A 19,532-nucleotide genomic window follows, 5' to 3' on the forward strand; every position below is an offset into this window, starting at 1 on the left:
TTCGTGTTCCGCCGTTTATGGTACCAGCGGTCTCTGGTGCTTAAGGGGGCAGAGACCGCTGGTACTTAAGTGATTAAAGTAGTTAAAAGATCGTAGTCTTTTTGGAGCTGCAAGTGCCGAGGGGGTATCAGGATACTAAAGGTATACATTTACTGTACAAGCTATGTTATTTTACCAATCTTCACTTTTTCTCACCCTAGTACAACTACGATAAAAGCATTGTCGATAGCGGTACAACCAACCTTCGTCTACCCAAACGTGTTTTTGACGAAGCTGTGAAAGCCATTAAAGCTGCATCTTCGGTGAGTGGATTTATTTGATAGCATGAATTTAAATTCCAACTAAACCACGAATCAAACAAGGCAAATTCCATTAGCAATTAGGATGGTAAGTTATTATAAAGAGTTTAAATTAGCAGAATGACGGACAGAATACCTGCTTCATAGGTCCAATGTGCGTCTCTCTGCAGTACAACATACGGTACATTCTCTCCTCACTGTATGCAACTGCTGAGCAGGTCAATGATGCGAGACTATAGTAACCATGGGGACGGGGTGCATGCGCTCTATCCATGCGCTCTTTTCGCACATAATTCTGCTTTATGCAGTTTATTGCATACACCGCCATCTGTCTACATGAGGAAGTGGTGCACAGCTGCCAAAAGCACTGCCACAAAAAAGACAATATTGTCAGAACTGACAACATTAGCTGCATGCCTGTTTCTAGTGTGATTCAGACACTACTGCAGCCAAATAGATCAGCAGGGCTGCCAAGCAACTGGTATTGTTCAACAGCATGTAAATATGGCAGCCTCTACATCACTCTCACCTCGGGTTCACTTTAAGCTATAAACGCTTTTTGGTTAGGCCTTACGGTGAGTGGTCTCATGTACTTCATAATATGTTGGCACTATAGAAGTAAAGAGATTAATGTATGTAGGTAAACTTTGTAATGTTTACATCATATCTCAAACTGTTTGAAATGTATAGTAAGTAAGTGTGTTAGTAAGTGTGCCCATGGTAACGTTAAAGCTTATGCAATCATTACAAATGAATAATTTTCAAGCCAAAATAAATGTTTCTGTGCAGACGGAGAAATTTCCTGATGGATTCTGGATGGGAGAGCAGTTAGTTTGCTGGCAAGAGGGTACCACACCATGGAACATATTTCCTGTTATATCTCTTTATCTAATGGGTGAAGCTGCCAATGAATCTTTCCGCATCACCATCCTGCCTCAGGTATGTACTTTACGCAGAGATCCCCAACCCTATCCTCCAGGCCCACCAACAGTACACGTTTTGCAGAAAACCAAAAACATGCACAGGTGAGGTAATTAGTGTCTCACCAGATCTAATTAACTACCTCTGTGGATTTCCACAAAACAAGCACCCTTGGTGGGCCACGAGGACAGGGTTGGGGAACACTGCTTTACAGCATAACACATATCCTGTCCTATAGTGTGCTGTCATGTCTCCTGTAGCACCACACATGTCCTGTCCTATAGCAGGCTGTCATGTCTCCTGCAGCATCACCCATGTCCTCTCATAGGGCCATATGCAATTCTCTTTTTCACCTGAGTTTTCTCCTATGAGATAATTTTTCATGTTTGATGTTAAATACCTTTCCAGTACTTTTCAACCAAAAAAAGCACCAAAAAGTTGGTGAAAAAGTACTATCAAAATTATTTTGAGCATTTTCTTGCCTTTTGGGGGCTTAACCTCCCCAGCGGTATGGACAGAAATGTCCATCCATAAAAACATGTTATGAACAGTATAAACGTGCATACACATCAATACTCTCCTGCACCGTATACTAGACCCTTGCTTGACACATTTTGGCAAGTTACAGGGAAAAAAAAAGTTTTAAAAATACATTTTATCACTTTTTGCAAAGAAATCCTGGGAAAATTGAACGCTGGGGAGGTTAAAGGGCATTTTATTGAAAAGTTTAAAAATATCACCTAGGGGAAAACTTAGGTGAAAAAGTGAATTGCATATGGACCATAGTGTGCTGTCATGTCTCCTGCAGCATCACCCATGTCCTGTCCTATAGATTGAGCTGTCATGTCTCCTGCAGCATCACCCATATCCTCTCATAGTGTGCTGTCATGTCTCCTGCAGCATTACCTATGTCCTCTCATAGTGTGCTGTCATGTCTCCTGCAGCACCACCCATGTCCTGTCCTATAGTGTGCTGTCATGTCTCCTGTAGCACCATAGCGGGCTGTCATGTCTCCTGCAGCATCACCCATGGCCTCTCATAGTGTGCTGTCATGTCTCCTGCAGCACCACCCATGTCCTGTCCTATAGTGTGCTGTCATGTCTCCTGTAGCACCACACATGTCCTGTCCTATAGCGGGCTGTCATGTCTCCTGCAGCATCACCCATGGCCTCTCATATTGTGCTGTCATGTCTCCTGCAGCATCACCCATGTCCTCTCATATAGTGTGATGTCATGTCTCCTGCAGCATCACCCATGTCCTCTCATAGTGTGCTGTCATGTCTCCTGCAGCATCACCCATGTCCTGTCCTATAGTGTGCTAGAAAAAAGAATTTACAGATGTCCACGACATATCAAAATAAAGAACAAGAAACAACCAGCACCATATATAATAACAATGATCTTTATTAAGGAATACGCTGGATTCCCCTCGTAGCTCTGGTCATCTATTTTGTAATCTACCACTGAGCACTCCCCCATCGTTTTAGTGTAGCAACTGTTCCAAGCAGTTACCTAGTTCTAGAAACAGTCCTGGTAACGTCCCACTGGCCTCTTGTGTCTGCATGTAAGTATTCCAGCTTGAAGACATCATCAAGTGGAGACGCGTATATGCTAACACTGGACAATCTGGACGAGTGAAAGGAGGGGAGACCTAATTGCCACAGGAGCCAGGACAGCCGAACAGAGCAGGGTAGGGTGGTGGGACTGATCTGAGATTGGGTACCAGACTATTACACCCTGGTTAGCCCGCCTCTTGTTGCCCCTGGTGATGAGCACAGGTGCATGCTAACAGGCACACTGTACTCATCACATACTATAGACTATCATTCATGACTTTTAGATAAAATGAGTAGCAGAAAGTACTTAAATGCAATGTAGTCAGGGAACAAGTGGTTAATGTCTAATTTGTTTCATCCCCCAGACGGCTACTAAAATGCTGGAGCCTTTTAGTATTTGTTGCACTGTAGCTCTAGTTTGATGTCATTATGCCAAATATGATTTTTTTTTTCTCGTTTTCTGCAGCAATATTTGCGTCCTGTTGAGGATATAGCCACGTCTCAGGATGACTGTTATAAATTTGCAGTATCACAGTCTTCCACTGGCACAGTTATGGGAGCAGTCATCATGGAAGGCTTCTATGTTGTTTTTGATCGGGCACGGAAACGGATTGGATTTGCTGTCAGCACATGTCACGGTGAGCTTTAACTCTATAGCACCAATTCCATTAATATTTTTCCTAAATTTTCTCACTGGTGATATTTTACACCTTATCAATAAAATACCTTTGAGCCCTTAGCAAAAAGGAAAATACAATAAGTTTGACATTCATTTTGTATCTACTTATAGTTATCTTGTTCACAGGACCATTTTGTGACAGAGAGAAAAGGCCACTTTAAAGTATACATGAAGTTTTAAAAAAGTGACTTACCTCAGTAGTGAGAAGCCTCTGGGTGGTCCAGAGGCTTTCCAGTTCCTCCTGCAGTCCACTGAGTCAAATGCGTTTCTTCTGGCAATGGATGGTGAAATTTGCTTTCTTAAAACAGAAGGAAGCTATAAGTGAACATTTGTGGTTACCCACAATGCACCACTACTAAATATGCAGATTATCTCTTTTCGCCCTTGTAAGCCAGGCAAGCATCCAGAACTGCTGCTGTATAGCAAGCCTATAGCTTTAAATATTACACAGCCACATCAACCCCACATGTAGACAGCCTGTTTTAGGCTTTTGGCCCTCATCAGTACATGGCAGGGATTGATATGGCTGTATGATGACGGCCAAAAGCATGAAACAGGCTGTCTACATGTGGGGTTGATGTGGCTGTGTAATATTTAAAGCTATAGGCTTGCTATACAGCAGCGGTTCTGGATGCTTGCCTGGCTGCAGTTTTCCGCCCTGAGCCTGACTCGTTATAGCCGAAGTGGTAATCCCGAGTCTGACTCATTATAGCCGCCGGGAGCTCTATGCAGAGTATAACACGTGGTGGGCAGTTTAACACACCTCCCCCAGGATCCAGACGCTGACAGCCATTCTCCTTCCTGTCCTCGGAGGCTTTGCATCTCTCTGGTGAGATCGTCATTTGTCGTCATGAAGACAGAAGGCAATCAGACTACAGGGGTACAGCACCACCCAGAGGACAGAAGGAGAATTGCAGCGCTGGATCTCTCTGAAAGTGTGCAAAAAATTGCACTGCTTTTAGACCCTAAAATCATACCGCCAGGGAGGTTAATTTGTCTATGAATAAGCATACACTAGGCATGTAAAATATGTTAACCTGATGATTTCAATTAAGTATCTAGGGCAGAGGGATTTTGTTGAGTTTGCAAACATTTTGGAAATTAATTTTCATTTAGTGAGATGAAAAAAACTTAACAAACACACTTGTTGACTGATATTGCTTTGTCTTGCAGTGCATGACTATTCTCGCAAGGCCTCTGTCGATGGTCCCTTCTATGCCTCTAACTTGGACGACTGTGGCTATAACACCCCACAGCTGGATGAATCGGCATTAATGACTACAGCCTACGTCATGGCTGGTGTGTGTGCTCTGTTCATGTTGCCCCTTTGTTTGATGCTGTTCCAGTGGCGATGTTTTCGATGCCTACAGCGATCACAGGATGATTTTGCCGATGACATTTCCCTACTGAAGTAAGGAACGATTGCCTGACAACCGGTGTGAGGTGCTAGACAGACCATGTGCCCTGTGCAGAGGAATCCACACCAGGCACTGCTCTCACTCTAGCAGTGACCCCCCCAGATAAGCCAGGACACCATTCCAATGGTCTAACCAACCAACATTGAATTATTCTGCAGCTTTACATTACAGCCACTTCAATCTATCACTTCGCTTAAGCAAAAATACACCTTCCTATCAACCACTACTAAGAAAAATTCCATCAGAGGAAGCTTTTATTAATGTTAAGCCATACTGAAAACCAACATTAACTGCATTCCCTGTGATTCAAGCATAATATGACATCTTCTGAAGCGTGTTTTACCTGTGACAACTTATATAAGAGAGATGAGACAGGACAATGAAAGATATTTGAAGGATAGAGCGATAGCGGCATAACATAGACATAAGAGAAAGTTTGAATGGTAGATTATGCAGAAGATCTGAGGTCCCTGGAACTCTACATCATTCTCCGAGGTCACCCCATTATCAGAATGCTCACAATGAATAGGCAGTGCCTACAGAAAGCAAAACCATCTCTATCCAGTCTTATGGCCACAATGCATTCGGGACCAAATCTTTATTATAAGAAGGGAAACAAAAACACTACAATGGAAGGGTTTATTTCATATTTAAATCTGTATTCCAGAAAATCTAACTTTGCTCCACAGAATTAATGGACTCTGCTATCCCTGTCTGTATGCAGTTGTGTTCCGTACAAATAACCACAGAGAAAATCCACGTGAATGGCAAAAGCAGACGTGAGTGTTGTGTGGATACCCAATCAAAATTCAGCCCTCCAGGTCTGTCAATGATGAGTCGTACTTCCTGCTGAGAAGCCAGCTGTGTGCAGACAGAGGTGGCCACATCAGTTAACGGTAGTAACTAACTACAAGGCCTTAAATTGCTCTTGAAAGTGACTTGCGTACTATAGAAGATGATTTTATATAAGATACTTTTTAGGCATTCAGGCTCTGAAGGTTTCCCTACAGTGTTCAGTGAACGTCTGTTGCAATCGCTGTCCACAGTCTTACCCCTAAGTATATTTATTTCTAAGCCAACGTGTATATATAGAGACAGCTAAAGAAAGAGTGGATATGTTTTTTTTTCCCTATACTGTATATGTTTTTTGTGTCTTTACCTCAATTGCTGCACTTTTGCTCTGTAAAGCTAAATCTGTCAACGGAGAATTAGACCCATCAACATTTCTATGCAGGGCATTCTTCTGATGGTACTCCGACAAATCATAGTATGCAGGTGGCTTAAAATACCTTTTAGGAAGTCAAGGGAAACTCATAGGGATTTATTTCAGGAGAACAGTTGAGTAACCCAAAAGCAAGCAATCACATGTCAGCTTTCATTTGAATAACTAGATTAAGCTGCTAAAAGCTGATATCTGATTGGGTAACCAGGGTTACATTACCATAGTGTCCTTTGAACCAGTAACAATCATTACAATTTTGAAGTATTCCAGAATGTTGCTTTTGTCAGATGTGTTGATCGCAAGGAGCAAACTATATAGTGGATACCTGTCTACAAGCACTGATAAGCAAAATGGGGAGTTGTTAATACTCATGCAAAAATGAGGCAAATGTTGGTTTATATTTAATTTCACAACTGCAAAAGTGGACCTCTTAAGGGTATCCGGTAAGTGCTCTGTGGAGGTCCACAGTGTTCATTGTCCTACAAGTGATTTTACAGGTGGCTCCTATTTTGTTTACTATAATGTTTTTGGCGTTAATGCATAGTGCAGTGTCACAACAATCATACCCATTCATTATACATGGCCTGAAGAGAGTCACACAGCTGACTCCTTCAAATCCAGCAGCACCCTTCAGGGAGCTGGTACCTGTAGTGATAATAATTTGGCTGATTAACTAAAGGACCTGTCATGTGAAAATTTGTAAAATGTATAATACACAATCATAAGTTGTACCTTCACCCCATAGCACAATGCAGTATAAATTATTTTTTCCTATGTGGCCGTCACAGTAGGTAGTAAATATCTGACAGATCTAAAAAGTTTAGGAGTAGTCCATCTCCTCAAAGGGGATTCTCAGGAACTCAGTTATTTTCAAAAGTACTTACTTAATGATAGTTATGATAGTTACTCAGTCCTACTGCCAAAATAGTGTGCAAGTGAGTAGGGTGGCAATTTTATATAGATTATTTCTAGGGAATACTTTTGTAAAGAATAAAGGAAATACTGAGAATCCCCCATGAGAAGATAGACTGATAGACAGTGGCACAGGGGAAAAAAATAAAATGTATATTGCACGTTACTCTGGGAGATACTGTGTGTACCGGTATATCTTATATGTATGTGTTTACATGTATTTAAACACCCTTGATTGTCCATAACTATTCTTCAGTCCATGTATGCAGTGTGGCTCTGGGCAGCACTGATTGGATAGTAGCTCCCCAGCAGCAAACTGCTTATTAGAAACACGAGCTGATTGGAGGACTGCACTAAGGCCACACCCACACATTGTAGAGTACTCAAGTCCATTAAAACACACAAAATATATCATTAAGGAGTTTGCTATCCTGGACACACTTTCATATGCTCATACCATAAAATAAACAAGTTGATAAAATTATCACAATAAAAATTAATCAAAATATAATTTAAGAACAATTGATTTAGGCTAGATTCACAGTGGGACGTTGCGTTTTGATGCCACGTTAAAGTCGCACCGCAAGCTTACAACGCAACGCGCCCAAAAAGTGGCAACGCAGCGTTACCGTCACATACAGCAGATACAGTAAAAAATACAGGCAATGAAAAGTATGCTTCCAAGTCATTACTGAGCATGTGCAAACAGTCCAACGCAGCTAATAACGTGTATAACGCACTGCATGCAGTACTTTTACTTAACGTGCAGCGTTAGTCACTAACGCAACGTGTGCACTGTGAATGGGGCATTGATTTTTCATTGCAGTGAGTTATTCTGCGTTAAATGCTGTTTTAACGTGCGACTTTAACGTCCCACTGTGAACTTAGCCTTACTCTAATCATTTTCCAGTTCACTGCAAATAGTTATTGAACAGGAGAGTGTGAAAAATGTTATAAAGATGATTACAATTTACAGAAAATGTATTACTTTCAGTGCTATAAAACAATTTTGTTGAATACTTTTTCTATCTGTGTGTGATCAGTTCACAACTCATTTGCTTTAAAACCTATTTGCGCCTAGTCCGCATTAGACCTCCATATTGATGTATATTTAAAGCTGTGAGTGCATGCTTCATCTAACCCAGAAAAAGCCAGCAGCGTCCTGACCTTCCAATCTTAGTATGGATGCACTGGGAAGGGGTATACTGTATGTTGCTATTGGACTTTTGTAAGGCCCACCATCCGCCTTTTACTGATGATTACTGACTGGAGTGCGGTTGAATCAAATCTGTTGGACAATCGGAAAGCATTCTTTAACAGACATTTTTCTTTTAGTACAATTGTCATTTATTAAATGCCAACCCACATCACCTCTAACCTATGTGACTAAACATACCTTTTTTACATTAAAGCGGACCCAAACCAAACTTTTTTTTTAATTAAAAATATTTAGTTGCACCACTCTGACGCATACAAAGATAAATAAACACTCCTTCAAGCCTATGAGCATTTCAGTGCATGCTTTTCACCCTTCTCTTTTCATAACTAGGGTTATACAGGTGGCAGCCATTAGCAATTCCTTCATTGCTGGACACAACCTACTTCACCAGTTTGCTGGATTCTGTCCCGGCAATTTGAAAGGAAGGGAGGGGTTCCTCCAATAAATGTAAAATATTTTATATTTGTCATCATGCACCTGAAAAAAGGCTTCTATTTATTATTATACTTTAGAAAATAGATTTTATTTCTGAAATCTTGTATTTTTAATTTGGGTCCACTTTAATACAACTAAATGAAAAGGTCTCACTGCAGGTAATTACATAAGGCTACAATGATATGACTGCCAGTTTACTAACCACCACCACAGTCCACGCTATGTTTCAGTGTGATCCAGGCATGGGCATCAAGATTTTACCACAGAACAGCAGAATATTTTTGAAAGATTCAGTTAAGGATTGCAGTATCAGTTATGGAGATGCCATACTAAATCAAAGCTGTTGTATTAACATGTAATTCATTTTTAATCTCTCAAAATACATTTTTACAATTAGATCTGTGAGAAGTTGAACTCTTGAGAATTTTCTGGATTTCTGTGTGAAGCATAAATTGTGGTCTAATCTTCGTCTACTGTAGTTTCTAATATTTAACTCAACATCATGTAAAGTGGTTCTGAAGTCACATGGCAGATTGTAAACGGCATACGAAGCTACATTGGCTGCACTCTTGCATACATGCCTGCCCTAAATCTGTTTCCAAACAAGGCTGCACGGTGGCGTAGTGGTTAGCTCTCTCGCCTTGCAGCAAAGGGTCCCTGGTTCGAATCCCAGCCAGGGCACTATCTGCAAAGAGTTTGTATGTTCTCTCCGTGTCTGCGTGGGTTTCCTCCAGGCACTCCGGTTTCCTCCCACATTCCAAAAACATACGGATAAGTTAATTGGCTCCCCCTAAAAAATTGGCCCTAGACTACAGTACTTACACTACATAACATAGACATATGGCAATTGTAGGGATTAGACAAGACAATATATATATATATATATATATATATATATATATATATATATATATATATATACACACACACTGTACAGCGCTGCGTAATATGTCGGCGCTATATAAATACTAAATAATAATAATAAATAATAAAAAAAAAGGCTCTGGTATGCATTGGCTGTTTCCAAAAGATTGCTAGGATCCAACTGATACTTCTGCCTGCCACATATTATTGTACTCTGGACACCTGGATTTCAAGTAAATTTTGGTGACTAGACAGAGCTCACAAGGGCCTTATTCTCGAAAGAGAAGCAGGCATGTTTGTAATGTTGCAAAGGATGCAGCCTTGGACACGGTTTCCATTTTATTAAGCAACGCCACATTTGTATTTATTGGCCATTAGATGTCCCCACGCTATCCTGTGTACTAAACAGTATACAGAAAGTAGCGTAAAACTTTTGGGTTTTTCCTTTCATTTTGTCAATGACCATCGGCATCTCACTGATGCCGGATGATCATCCACTATGGGCACTCTGAGCGGTGAATGGGAACAAATGTACCTATTCCCCAATCAGGGGGATGCGGGCACGACACCCTTCCCCCCAAACCATAAGATATCTTTAAAAAAAAAACATCTTTAGGAGTAGGAGGACAGATCCAATTGTTTATCTCTCCAGTTTATTTTCACCTGGGTCTTTATCATTCTCAGTCAGGGAGCTAGTTCACAAATGGAAGAAATGTAGGATCAATGAAAGTCCCTAGCAATAGACATCCTAGTATAAATCAGTACAGCATACACCAGTACCAACACAACATTACAGCTATGAAGCTTGAGAACTTAGAACAGCCTGAAATCAAGGACCAAAAAATTCCAAACTGTGTTGTTCTGCAGCAGAATGTCAACAGGTCTGGCACTTTATGAAATTTGAACTCTTGTATAGCACTTTTTTCCTGTTAGATTTAAAAGCCACTAAGGGCCCATTCAGTAGGAAGTCTTGCCCAAGGACTCCTTGCTGAATAAGGTACTAGCTCCAGGCAGGATTTAAACTGTCCCCAATGTGAAAAGTAGTATCTTTAACCAGTACACCAGTGTTTCTCAAACCTGTCCTTGTGACTCCCCAGCGGTGCATGTTTTGCAGGCAGCCTCACCTATGCACAGGTGGGGTAATTAGTGTCACAGCTAGGAGGATTCCATGTAGCTGAAACACTAATTACCCCAAGTATGCATAGGTTTGAGAAACACTGCAGTACACTATCCAAGCATTCTATTACTCTGATACAGTATAACAAAAGAGTTTTAATATGGCAAATTAAAACAAAACTTAAAAGGATCTTGAAGTGAGATGCATATGGAGGCTGCCCCATTTGTTTATTTATTTTTAAATAATATCAGTTGCCTGGCAGAAGTGCTGTTGATCTTTCTCATGTTAATAGTGTTTGAATCACACACCTGAAACAAGCATGTGGCTAATCTAGTCAGATTTCAGTCAGAGCACCGGATCTCTAAAAGATCTCCATAAACACATGTAACCTGCACACTGGGTAAAGGATATGGATATTCAGCAAGTCTTTTAAAATTCTGCCACAAAACTTCAGGGCTCTCTCCTAATGAATGCAGCGGATCAGCATGCTTCAGGGTCTTTGGTTAAAAGTATTAAAGGGGTTCTCGGGGGGAGCGAAGGGGTAAGAATATGAAAATAAAATAGACACTTAACTGGAGCTTCTACTTTCCCCCTGCAGCTGTTATGTCCCACGCCATCCTCCAACGATCTGCCATTCCCCGCTGCCGGTCCCGGTCTAACACAGCATCTCATCCAATTGCAGCTGCACTGCCGCGGGTCCTCGCTCCCGCGTGCGTCATTGGGGGCTTACTGTACAGACGCAGTACAAGAAAACTTCATACTGCGCCTGCGGAGTAAGCTCCCGATGACGCGCACAGGAGCAATGTGTTCTCACTTGAGCAATGTGATTTTTTTGAAGATTGCACATAGCATTAGGTTTCCAAGTGCAGTGTTCTCCCCAGGCTCTTTTACCCCGGGTGCTCCACCCGGCTTATTTTGGTGAGCTCCCGGCTATCATCAGCTTGCCTTCCCATCCTCCTCCTATGCTGTAAGCAGAGTTGCACCGGCCCTGCATTCCCCACTTTTTCATGCCACCCGGCTGGAAAAAAATGCTGGGGAGAACACTGAAATGCTTTTCAAATCAATGGCATTTAGAAAAGTACTTTCAGTTTGAACAAGCACCTCTCATGGGCATGCCTTTAAGATTCCGACCAGTACTGCAATGTACTTAAAGAGTCTCTGAAGTCTTTTAAAAATCCTTTTTTTTTTATCCCAAAATATTGTTTACCATTTTAGCCCTAACTAAACTGCTGCATCCCCTCCACTCTAATCTAACTAAATCCCCCAAACTCCCCGGGGGCAATCCGGGCAGTGCTTCCGTGAGAGGCAGAGCTATGAGCCGCAGCTTTGCCTCACACGCGTCTGTCAGCCTGGATCGCCGCCTCTCCTCCGCCCCTCTCAGTCTTCCTTCACTGAGAGGGGCAGGGGAGAGGCGGAGATCCGCGGCTGACAGACGCGTGAGGCAGAGGAGAGGGAGAGCGAGTTTGGGGGGATTTAGATAGTGTACAGTGGCAGGGATGCGGCGGTTTAGTTTGGGCTAATATGTTAAACAATATTTTGGGATAATAAAAGGATTTTTAAGAGTCTTCAGTGTCTCTATAAATATGCATACCTTTCTGTAGCTTGTGCTCTCCTCTCATTTGCCTGAATCGCTGTTCTACACCAAATAGTTTTCGTTCGATTTCAATTTAAAAATCGCGGCTGCCATCTTGGCTATGTTATAACTTCCCTGTCACTCCTGTCTTCTCTGTTAGAGAGGTGCATCACTGAATAAAGCAGGAAGTGAAAGTGACCCGCATGGCCATTGCAAGAGGCGCCTCCAGAAGGGTCACAGCACGACTTCGTTGGAAGTCGTCTGTCTTAAGGGCATGCCCATGAGAGTTTCTCGCAGGGCTGTGGAGTCGGTACAAAAATCTTCCGACTCCAACTCTGACTCCGACTCCTCAGTTTCTGAAACCACAACTCCGACTCCGGATACTCAAAATTGCTCAGATTCCGACTCCTCGATTCCGACTCCTTAGTCTAATACTTAACATGGCTGTGGATTTTGTACAAAAATCATGCGACTCCGACTCCGAAGTTTCTGAAACCACGACTCCGACTCCAACTCCGGGTGCCCAAAATTGCCCCGACTCCTCGACTCCGACTCCAACTCCGACTCCACAGCCCTGGTTTCTCTGAGTCCTTTTAATGCAGTGCATGCACGTGAATGTAATATTCTCAATGGAGATGCATGTAGGCAACTGCAAATATTCTCCCTGAGGGCAAATGCATGCACATAACAGTAAACATGGTTGGTGCATTTATACAACTATACAATCTCTCTAAAAAACATACATGTGGCTCCATATGCACAGCTGTTATTAACTGATCGGGTTTGATGGCTCACTTAATTTTCCCTCTGTTGTCTTCTCATGGAGAAACTTAGTATATCAGACCGCAGGTCTAACAACTCTGTTATTGTGAAAAGAGAATGGCTCTAAAGCTGGATGCTCAAGCAAGAAATCCCAAAATTCACATAAAAGAAATCAGTGCTGTGCACAGAAACAGGGCACCATACCCTCCAGACCACTGCCCTGCTCCGATTAGTAACTATAGAAGCTATATGTACAATTGACATGACAGTAAAAAGAGATACCACTGGTTTTTAAATATGAGTTAAGTATGTTTTACAAACCTTTCCAACTAGTGACCTTAATTTGTTGAAGACACTGACTTAGTAAAAGTATGGGTAATATAAATACTCTGTTACTAACTGTTAAATACAGCTATTACAATTATTTTAGGAATCATTCATGCAGATAATGTCTGAGCATGACAAAAAGAAAAATGTGTCCTTTTGATGGATCTGAAAGCAATAAGCTTAAAATGTGGGGGTCTATTGATAAATCTCTGCTTATCTTCATAATGTTGCTTTGCAAAGATCATGTCGCACACATAAAATCCAGTTTGAATGCTCAAAAAAAGGTGAGTATAGAGATCATGATCTAATTGGAATACACTTCATTTGCGCATACACTTTGTAGTTATTGGGATACACTTTATTTACGCATACACTTTGTAGTTATTGTCAAGGTTGTTTTTCAGCTCCTTTGGACACAGTTCACAAAGCCTTTTCACCTGATTTTCTCTGTTTTCATCTTTTTATATTACTTTTTTAAAGAGAACCTGTACTGAGTAAAATTATTTAAAATAAACACATGAGGTAACTTCAAATGAACATTACATAGTTACCTTGCCATCAGTTCCTCTCAGAAGCTCACCATTTTCTTCTTACAGTGATCCCTTCCAGTTCTGACAACATTTTGTCAGAACTGAAATATATCAGTTGCTGTCAGTTATATATCAGTTGCTGTCAGTTACAGCTGAGAGGAGAACTGATGTGCCCATGTTTCCCTATGGCTCAAGTGGACGATGTTACGGTTGAACAGTGTGCTGACCAGGAAGCTGTTATGGGGTAATAGCCATTTTCAAAATGGAGGACGGATAATTCCATTGATCACAGTGGACAAACAGGACGCAGGAGAGGAAAAATAGATTGATGAGTACACTATACAGGAGGCATGTATGACTTGTGTATGTTTATTTTGACTTTTAATGTTCAGTTCAGGTTTTCTTTAAGCTTACAAAGAGCAAAAATATAACTAGTTGACCTAAGCCTGTTTAAAAACGGGCTCTAGGTCTCTTCACGCCGCCAGTCAGTGCGCACGCAACCGTCCTCCACCCACTCGGCCAGCCCACCCTGCGTCCTGTCCCAACGGCTGTCAGTGCTTGACATGCGCAGTAGCGCAAAGCACTGACACAGGGAAAGGATGTAGGGACACTTGTAAATTATTACATAGGATTAAGGTAAGAAAAGTAATATTGAAATGCAGTTAATCAGGAACAACTTACTTTGAGTAATTATTTTGCTTGTAAATGTGCTAAAACAGTATTTTTATAAATCAGGTAATAAGTAATTTATGAGAATTTTTGTGAATAGTGCCCACAGTTGGCAATCTTTATAAGGGCTCATTGAATCACCATCTACTTGCATAGGATGTAAATCCTCTTGCACGGTACAGTAACTGTGTTGGTGCATATATGGCACACTGTCATGTCACTGTCACATCATGCAACATTGTCCTCTGACCAAGAGTTCACCAGGATAAGCTATCAGCTCCATCACACAGATTTGGGTACACCCATTACATTTAGCTGGGCCAGATCAGGTCAGGTCAGTAACTAGAACCCCACTGGCCACAACAATTTTCCACTCTATTAATTAAATCACCACCAACTGCTTGTTCTTATTTTGCATTTTATCCCAGTGTTTAGAATCAGGTAGCCATCATTGGAATGCAGATTTCTTGCAGAATGCTAGAAAACTGAAAGAGGTTGAAGTGAACCTCCAGACTAAAAATCTACTCAGCAGCTCTGAAAAGGCTTGGTGTTTCTTTAACAGTTTCACAGCATCAGAACTTTGTTTTTCTTATCCAAGCCTCATTTTTGGCTGCACAGAAGCTAAGCTCTGCCCCATCAAAGAAAGCTTCCCGAGCATTTTTCCTGATACTGTGCAAAGCATGATGGGATTTCTAATGTTGTTCTGGTTGCCTAGCAACGGGGACACTGGGCATCAGGTCAGAGGACAGTTGGAATTGTGTCTCATGCTCCCAGTCTCCTCCTCTCAACCAAAAAGATGGCTGCCCCCATGACATCACAAACATGTGCCTGTTCTTTTAAAATAGGGAGGGTAAGAGATTATTTTACCTATCGACTTCTTCATTAGTACTACATCAGATCGATTTCAAAAGTGTATATTTACTATAGCCCATGATGGTGTCAATGTCCAGTATTAAAGCATACCAGATGCCAAAAAGGTTTGAGAAACAGGTGGAGCATGCATTTAAGGGGAGATGTCCTGATGGCCACCACTCCCCCCGCTGTCCACTAACACCCCTCTTTCTCCCCTGAAGACCCCCCTGCAGCTTCTTCCAGGTCGCTGGGAGTCACCATCACTGCGCATGACGTCCCGATTGACGCATGTGCAGAGTGCTCCTGGCCACTGTAGGACTCGTGCAGCTGGGCCAACGTCTGCGCAGTGCTGGCGACTCCCGGCGACCTGGAAGCTGCAGGGGGGGGGGGGGGGGGGGTCTTCAGGGGAAAAAGAGGGGTGTCAGTCAGACAACAGGGGGAGTGGTGGCCATCAGGACATCTCCCCTTAAATGCCTGCTCCCCCCCCCCCCCCGTTTCTCCAACCTTTTTCATCTGGTATCCTTTAATACTGGACATGGATACGATCATGGGCTATAGTAAATATACACTTTTGAAATCGATCTGATGTAGTACTAATGAAGAAATCGATAGGTAAAATCTCTTACCCGCCTGTTTTAAAAGAACAGGCAAATGTTTGTGATTTCATGGGGACAGCCATCTTTTTGGTTGAAAGGAGGTGTCCGGGAGCATGAGACACAATTCCAACTGTCCACTGACCTGATGCCCAGTGTCCCAGTCGACTCCCAGCGACCTGCAAGAAGCTGCAGGGGAGACTTCAGAGGGAGAAAGAGGGGTATCAGTGGGCAGTGGGGGGGGTGGTGGCCATCAGGACAGATCCCCCTAAATGCCTGCTCCAACCCCCCCCTCCCCCCCCCCCGTTTCTCCAACCTTTTTCGCATCTGCTATCCTTCAAAGCAGACTTAAAGCCTGCTAGAAACCTGTGTCCCAGCACCATATTGTCCATATAGTTAGCCTATCAGCCTTTTTAATACAGTAGCGTCATCTGTGTAAAAGTCACAATGCTCTCCCATTTCATTGTAAAGATAATATTGAAAGCCACACTGCATAGTTAAATCCAGTTTAGAATCAGTTTTGAATATGAGTATTCTACTTAGGATCAATGAAACTATCACCAAGAAGCTTCTTAATTTGCTTGTTCTACAAACAGAAGTGGTTAACTCTCTTCTCTCTACATAAAATGAAAATCTACTGACAGTGGTAAAGCGCTCTAAACAGTGGGTGAGCTTGGCACAGTTCCCATCAGTACAATCATGTGATAAAGCTCCAAGGGAGGGTGGAAGCAACCTTATTAACACAATTCCAGACATTTTTAAATAGAATTATGCTTTCAAATAAATGAAGTGTCTTCTCAACGCCAATACTTAGAGTTTCTTATATACGTCTTATCAACTGTACATCTCCTAGTCAAATACTTATAGGTTGGTATTAAGCCTTTCAAGGCACAAAATGACTAACCTGTAATTTTTCTCTCCAGATCTTTATAAATATATTTCAGGGAATTGAACTGTTGTATTGAATCCCAAATAATGCAATGCAATGGAATAGAAGAATTCTAGCTGTTTTCACCTGTGAACAGTCCTCTTGTGCTGCTTGTTTGTTTCTTTCCACCACAGAAATGGCCTTACAGAAATCTATTTTGACTCATGCTTCCTTGTGGTGCAATGTGTATATTCTCTAGTTGTTGTTCAGTCACATTGTAAAGAGTATGTGTCTTATTAAAACCAGTTGATCGTATACCGCTTGAACATACTGTTAACACCTATTGTTTTGCATTGTGAAAAATTTGTTTGCTGTGAATGTTGAGGAAAATCAACACTTTTTGCTTTTTAAACACAAGTTTAGTGGACAAAAATGTAGAAAACCAGATAACAGGTAAACTCAAATGCAAATGAAACAATTGCAAGTACAACTGAATGGCATTAAAGTGGACCTGAACTCTTGCACATGACAGAAGGAAAACAGAGAGAAATGCACCCTGTATGTATTTAGAGAGTTTAGCCTGTCTAATTCCTCCTCATCTGTGACTAAACGCAACTGTAATTTGATCTTTCAGCTGTGTCAGCTAGCTATCTCAGCAGCGCAGCTAATTTGTAAACACAGGATGTTAAAGCGGACCCAAACCAAACATTTTTTTAATTCAAAATATTTAGTTGCACCACTCTGACACATACAAAGATAAATAAACACTCCTTCAAGCCTATGAGCATTTCAGTGCATGCTTTTCACCCTCCTCTTTGCATAACTAGGGTTATACAGGTGGCAGCCATTAGCAATTCCTCCTTTGCAAACACCTCCTACTCCACCAGTTTGCCGAATTCTGTCCCGGCAATATGAAAGGAAGGGAGGGGTTCCTCCAACAAATGTAAAATATTTGTCATCATGCAGCTGAAAAAAGGCTGATATTTATTATTATAATTTAGAAGTAGATTTTATTTCATTTATTTTTTTTTAATTTTCTTTTATTTTTAATTTGGGTCCACTTTAACCCCATGTCTGCTTCCATCAAAGCAGGAAGTAGACACACTGCAGACTTATTGCAGGATTTGTATCAGCTGTAACAAAGAAATGTTTTTCTTCTACATGTTAATATACTGCTGCTTATCTTTTAGAGCAGAGAGGAAGTTTTGAGATCAGATCTGCTTTAACCCTCCTGGCGGTTTACTAAAATCCGCCAGGGGGCAGCAAAGCAGTTCAAAGAACGGGAACTCCTGGAGGGCTTCCCCCGTCGCCATGGCGACGGGTGGGATCGTCAAAGGGGACTCCGATCCACCCCACAGCGCTGCCTGGCACTGATTGGCCAGGCAGCGCACGGGGTCAAGGGGGGGGGGGGGGCGGCTGCGGCGCGACGGATAGCGGCGATGGGATTGCACACGCAGCTAACAAAGTGCTAGCTGCGTGTAGCAAAACAAAAAATTATACAAATCGGCCCAGCGGGGCCTGAGCGGTGCCTTCCGGCAGCATAGCCCGTGCTCAGCACGGGCTTACCGCCAGGGAGGTTAAAGGACAGCTGTAGTGGGAAGAATATGGAGGCTTCCATATTTACTTCCTTTTAAGCAATACCAGTTGCCTGGCAGCAGTACTGATCTATTTGGCTGCAGTAATGTCTGAATAACATCAGAAACAAGCATGAAGCTAATCTTGTCAGATCTGACAAAGACAAACACCTGCTCTGCATATGCTTGTTCAGGGTCTATGGCTAAAAGTATTAGAGGATGAGGGTCAGCAGGATAGCTAGGCAACTGGTATTGCTTAAAACAGAAATAAATATAGCCGCCTCCACATCACTCTTGCTTCAGTTGTCCTTTAAGGCAAATAAGGATACACTACTTATTGAAAATGACTGTCTTTCACAGACTACACTTTTTCATAGACTTCAGAGCTTTCCATAAATCCTACTTCCTCAGCTGCTGTAAGGGTTCATTTTAGTTTTCCCTCACATTTTGCACATAGTCAAATATATGTGCATATTTATATTTGTAAGATAATTTATGATGCCTATATTGTGTCTATGATTACTGACTAGTTCGCCAGCCACACTTCTTTTATGGAAAAAATAAAATCTATACACCATGTACAATTTGGGACTGTGCCTCCAGTAGTTCCTGTCCCGTGACTACTACACTACCTTGCAAAAAAGGTCACAGCTTAAATTTAAACAACTAAATATTTAAAGGGAACCTGAAGTGAGAGAGATGTCAGCAGACATATTGATTTGATTTTAAACAGTGTATGTTGCCTGGTTGTCCTGCTGATCCTCTGCCTCTAATACTTTCAGCCACAGATCCTGAACAAGCATGCAGCAGATCAGGTGTTTCTGACATTATTGTCAGATCTGACAAGATTAGCTGCATGATTGTTTCTGGTGTGTTATTCAGACACTACTCCTGCCAAATAGATCAGCAGGGCTGCCAGGCAACTGGTATTGTTTAAAAGGAAATAAATATGGCAGCCTCCATATTCCTCTTGGTTCAAGTTCTAATTAAGAGATTGGATCATATTTGCAGTAACAAATGTTTTATAGAGATCAGATTAAGTTAATAGTCAGTTTTTTTTCCAACCAAACTAGGACAGTCCTAGCAGACATAACATAAGCTGACCCTTTGAAATTAGACACAAAAGGAAAAAAAGGGCAAGA

At 41.8% G+C, this 19,532-nt stretch overlaps 1 protein-coding gene across 3 annotated transcripts in view; it reads left to right on the forward strand.

The window, feature by feature from the left end:
- Window positions 1-9,520, forward strand: part of BACE1 (beta-secretase 1) — a 50,582-nt gene extending 41,062 nt beyond the window's left edge. For all 3 annotated transcript variants that reach the window (XM_068240895.1, XM_068240896.1, XM_068240897.1), the window contains 4 exons: window positions 201-302; window positions 1,089-1,238; window positions 3,243-3,414; window positions 4,629-9,520. In XM_068240895.1, the coding sequence (XP_068096996.1) occupies window positions 201-302; window positions 1,089-1,238; window positions 3,243-3,414; window positions 4,629-4,870 (666 nt within the window). In that variant the 3' untranslated portion in view covers window positions 4,871-9,520. The remainder of the gene's footprint in view (window positions 1-200; window positions 303-1,088; window positions 1,239-3,242; window positions 3,415-4,628) is intronic.
- Window positions 9,521-19,532: the final 10,012 nt, after the last annotated feature.

This window comes from Hyperolius riggenbachi, chromosome 6, assembly GCF_040937935.1.
Source record: "Hyperolius riggenbachi isolate aHypRig1 chromosome 6, aHypRig1.pri, whole genome shotgun sequence".
In the NCBI taxonomy this organism is placed as follows: Eukaryota; Metazoa; Chordata; class Amphibia; order Anura; family Hyperoliidae; genus Hyperolius; species Hyperolius riggenbachi.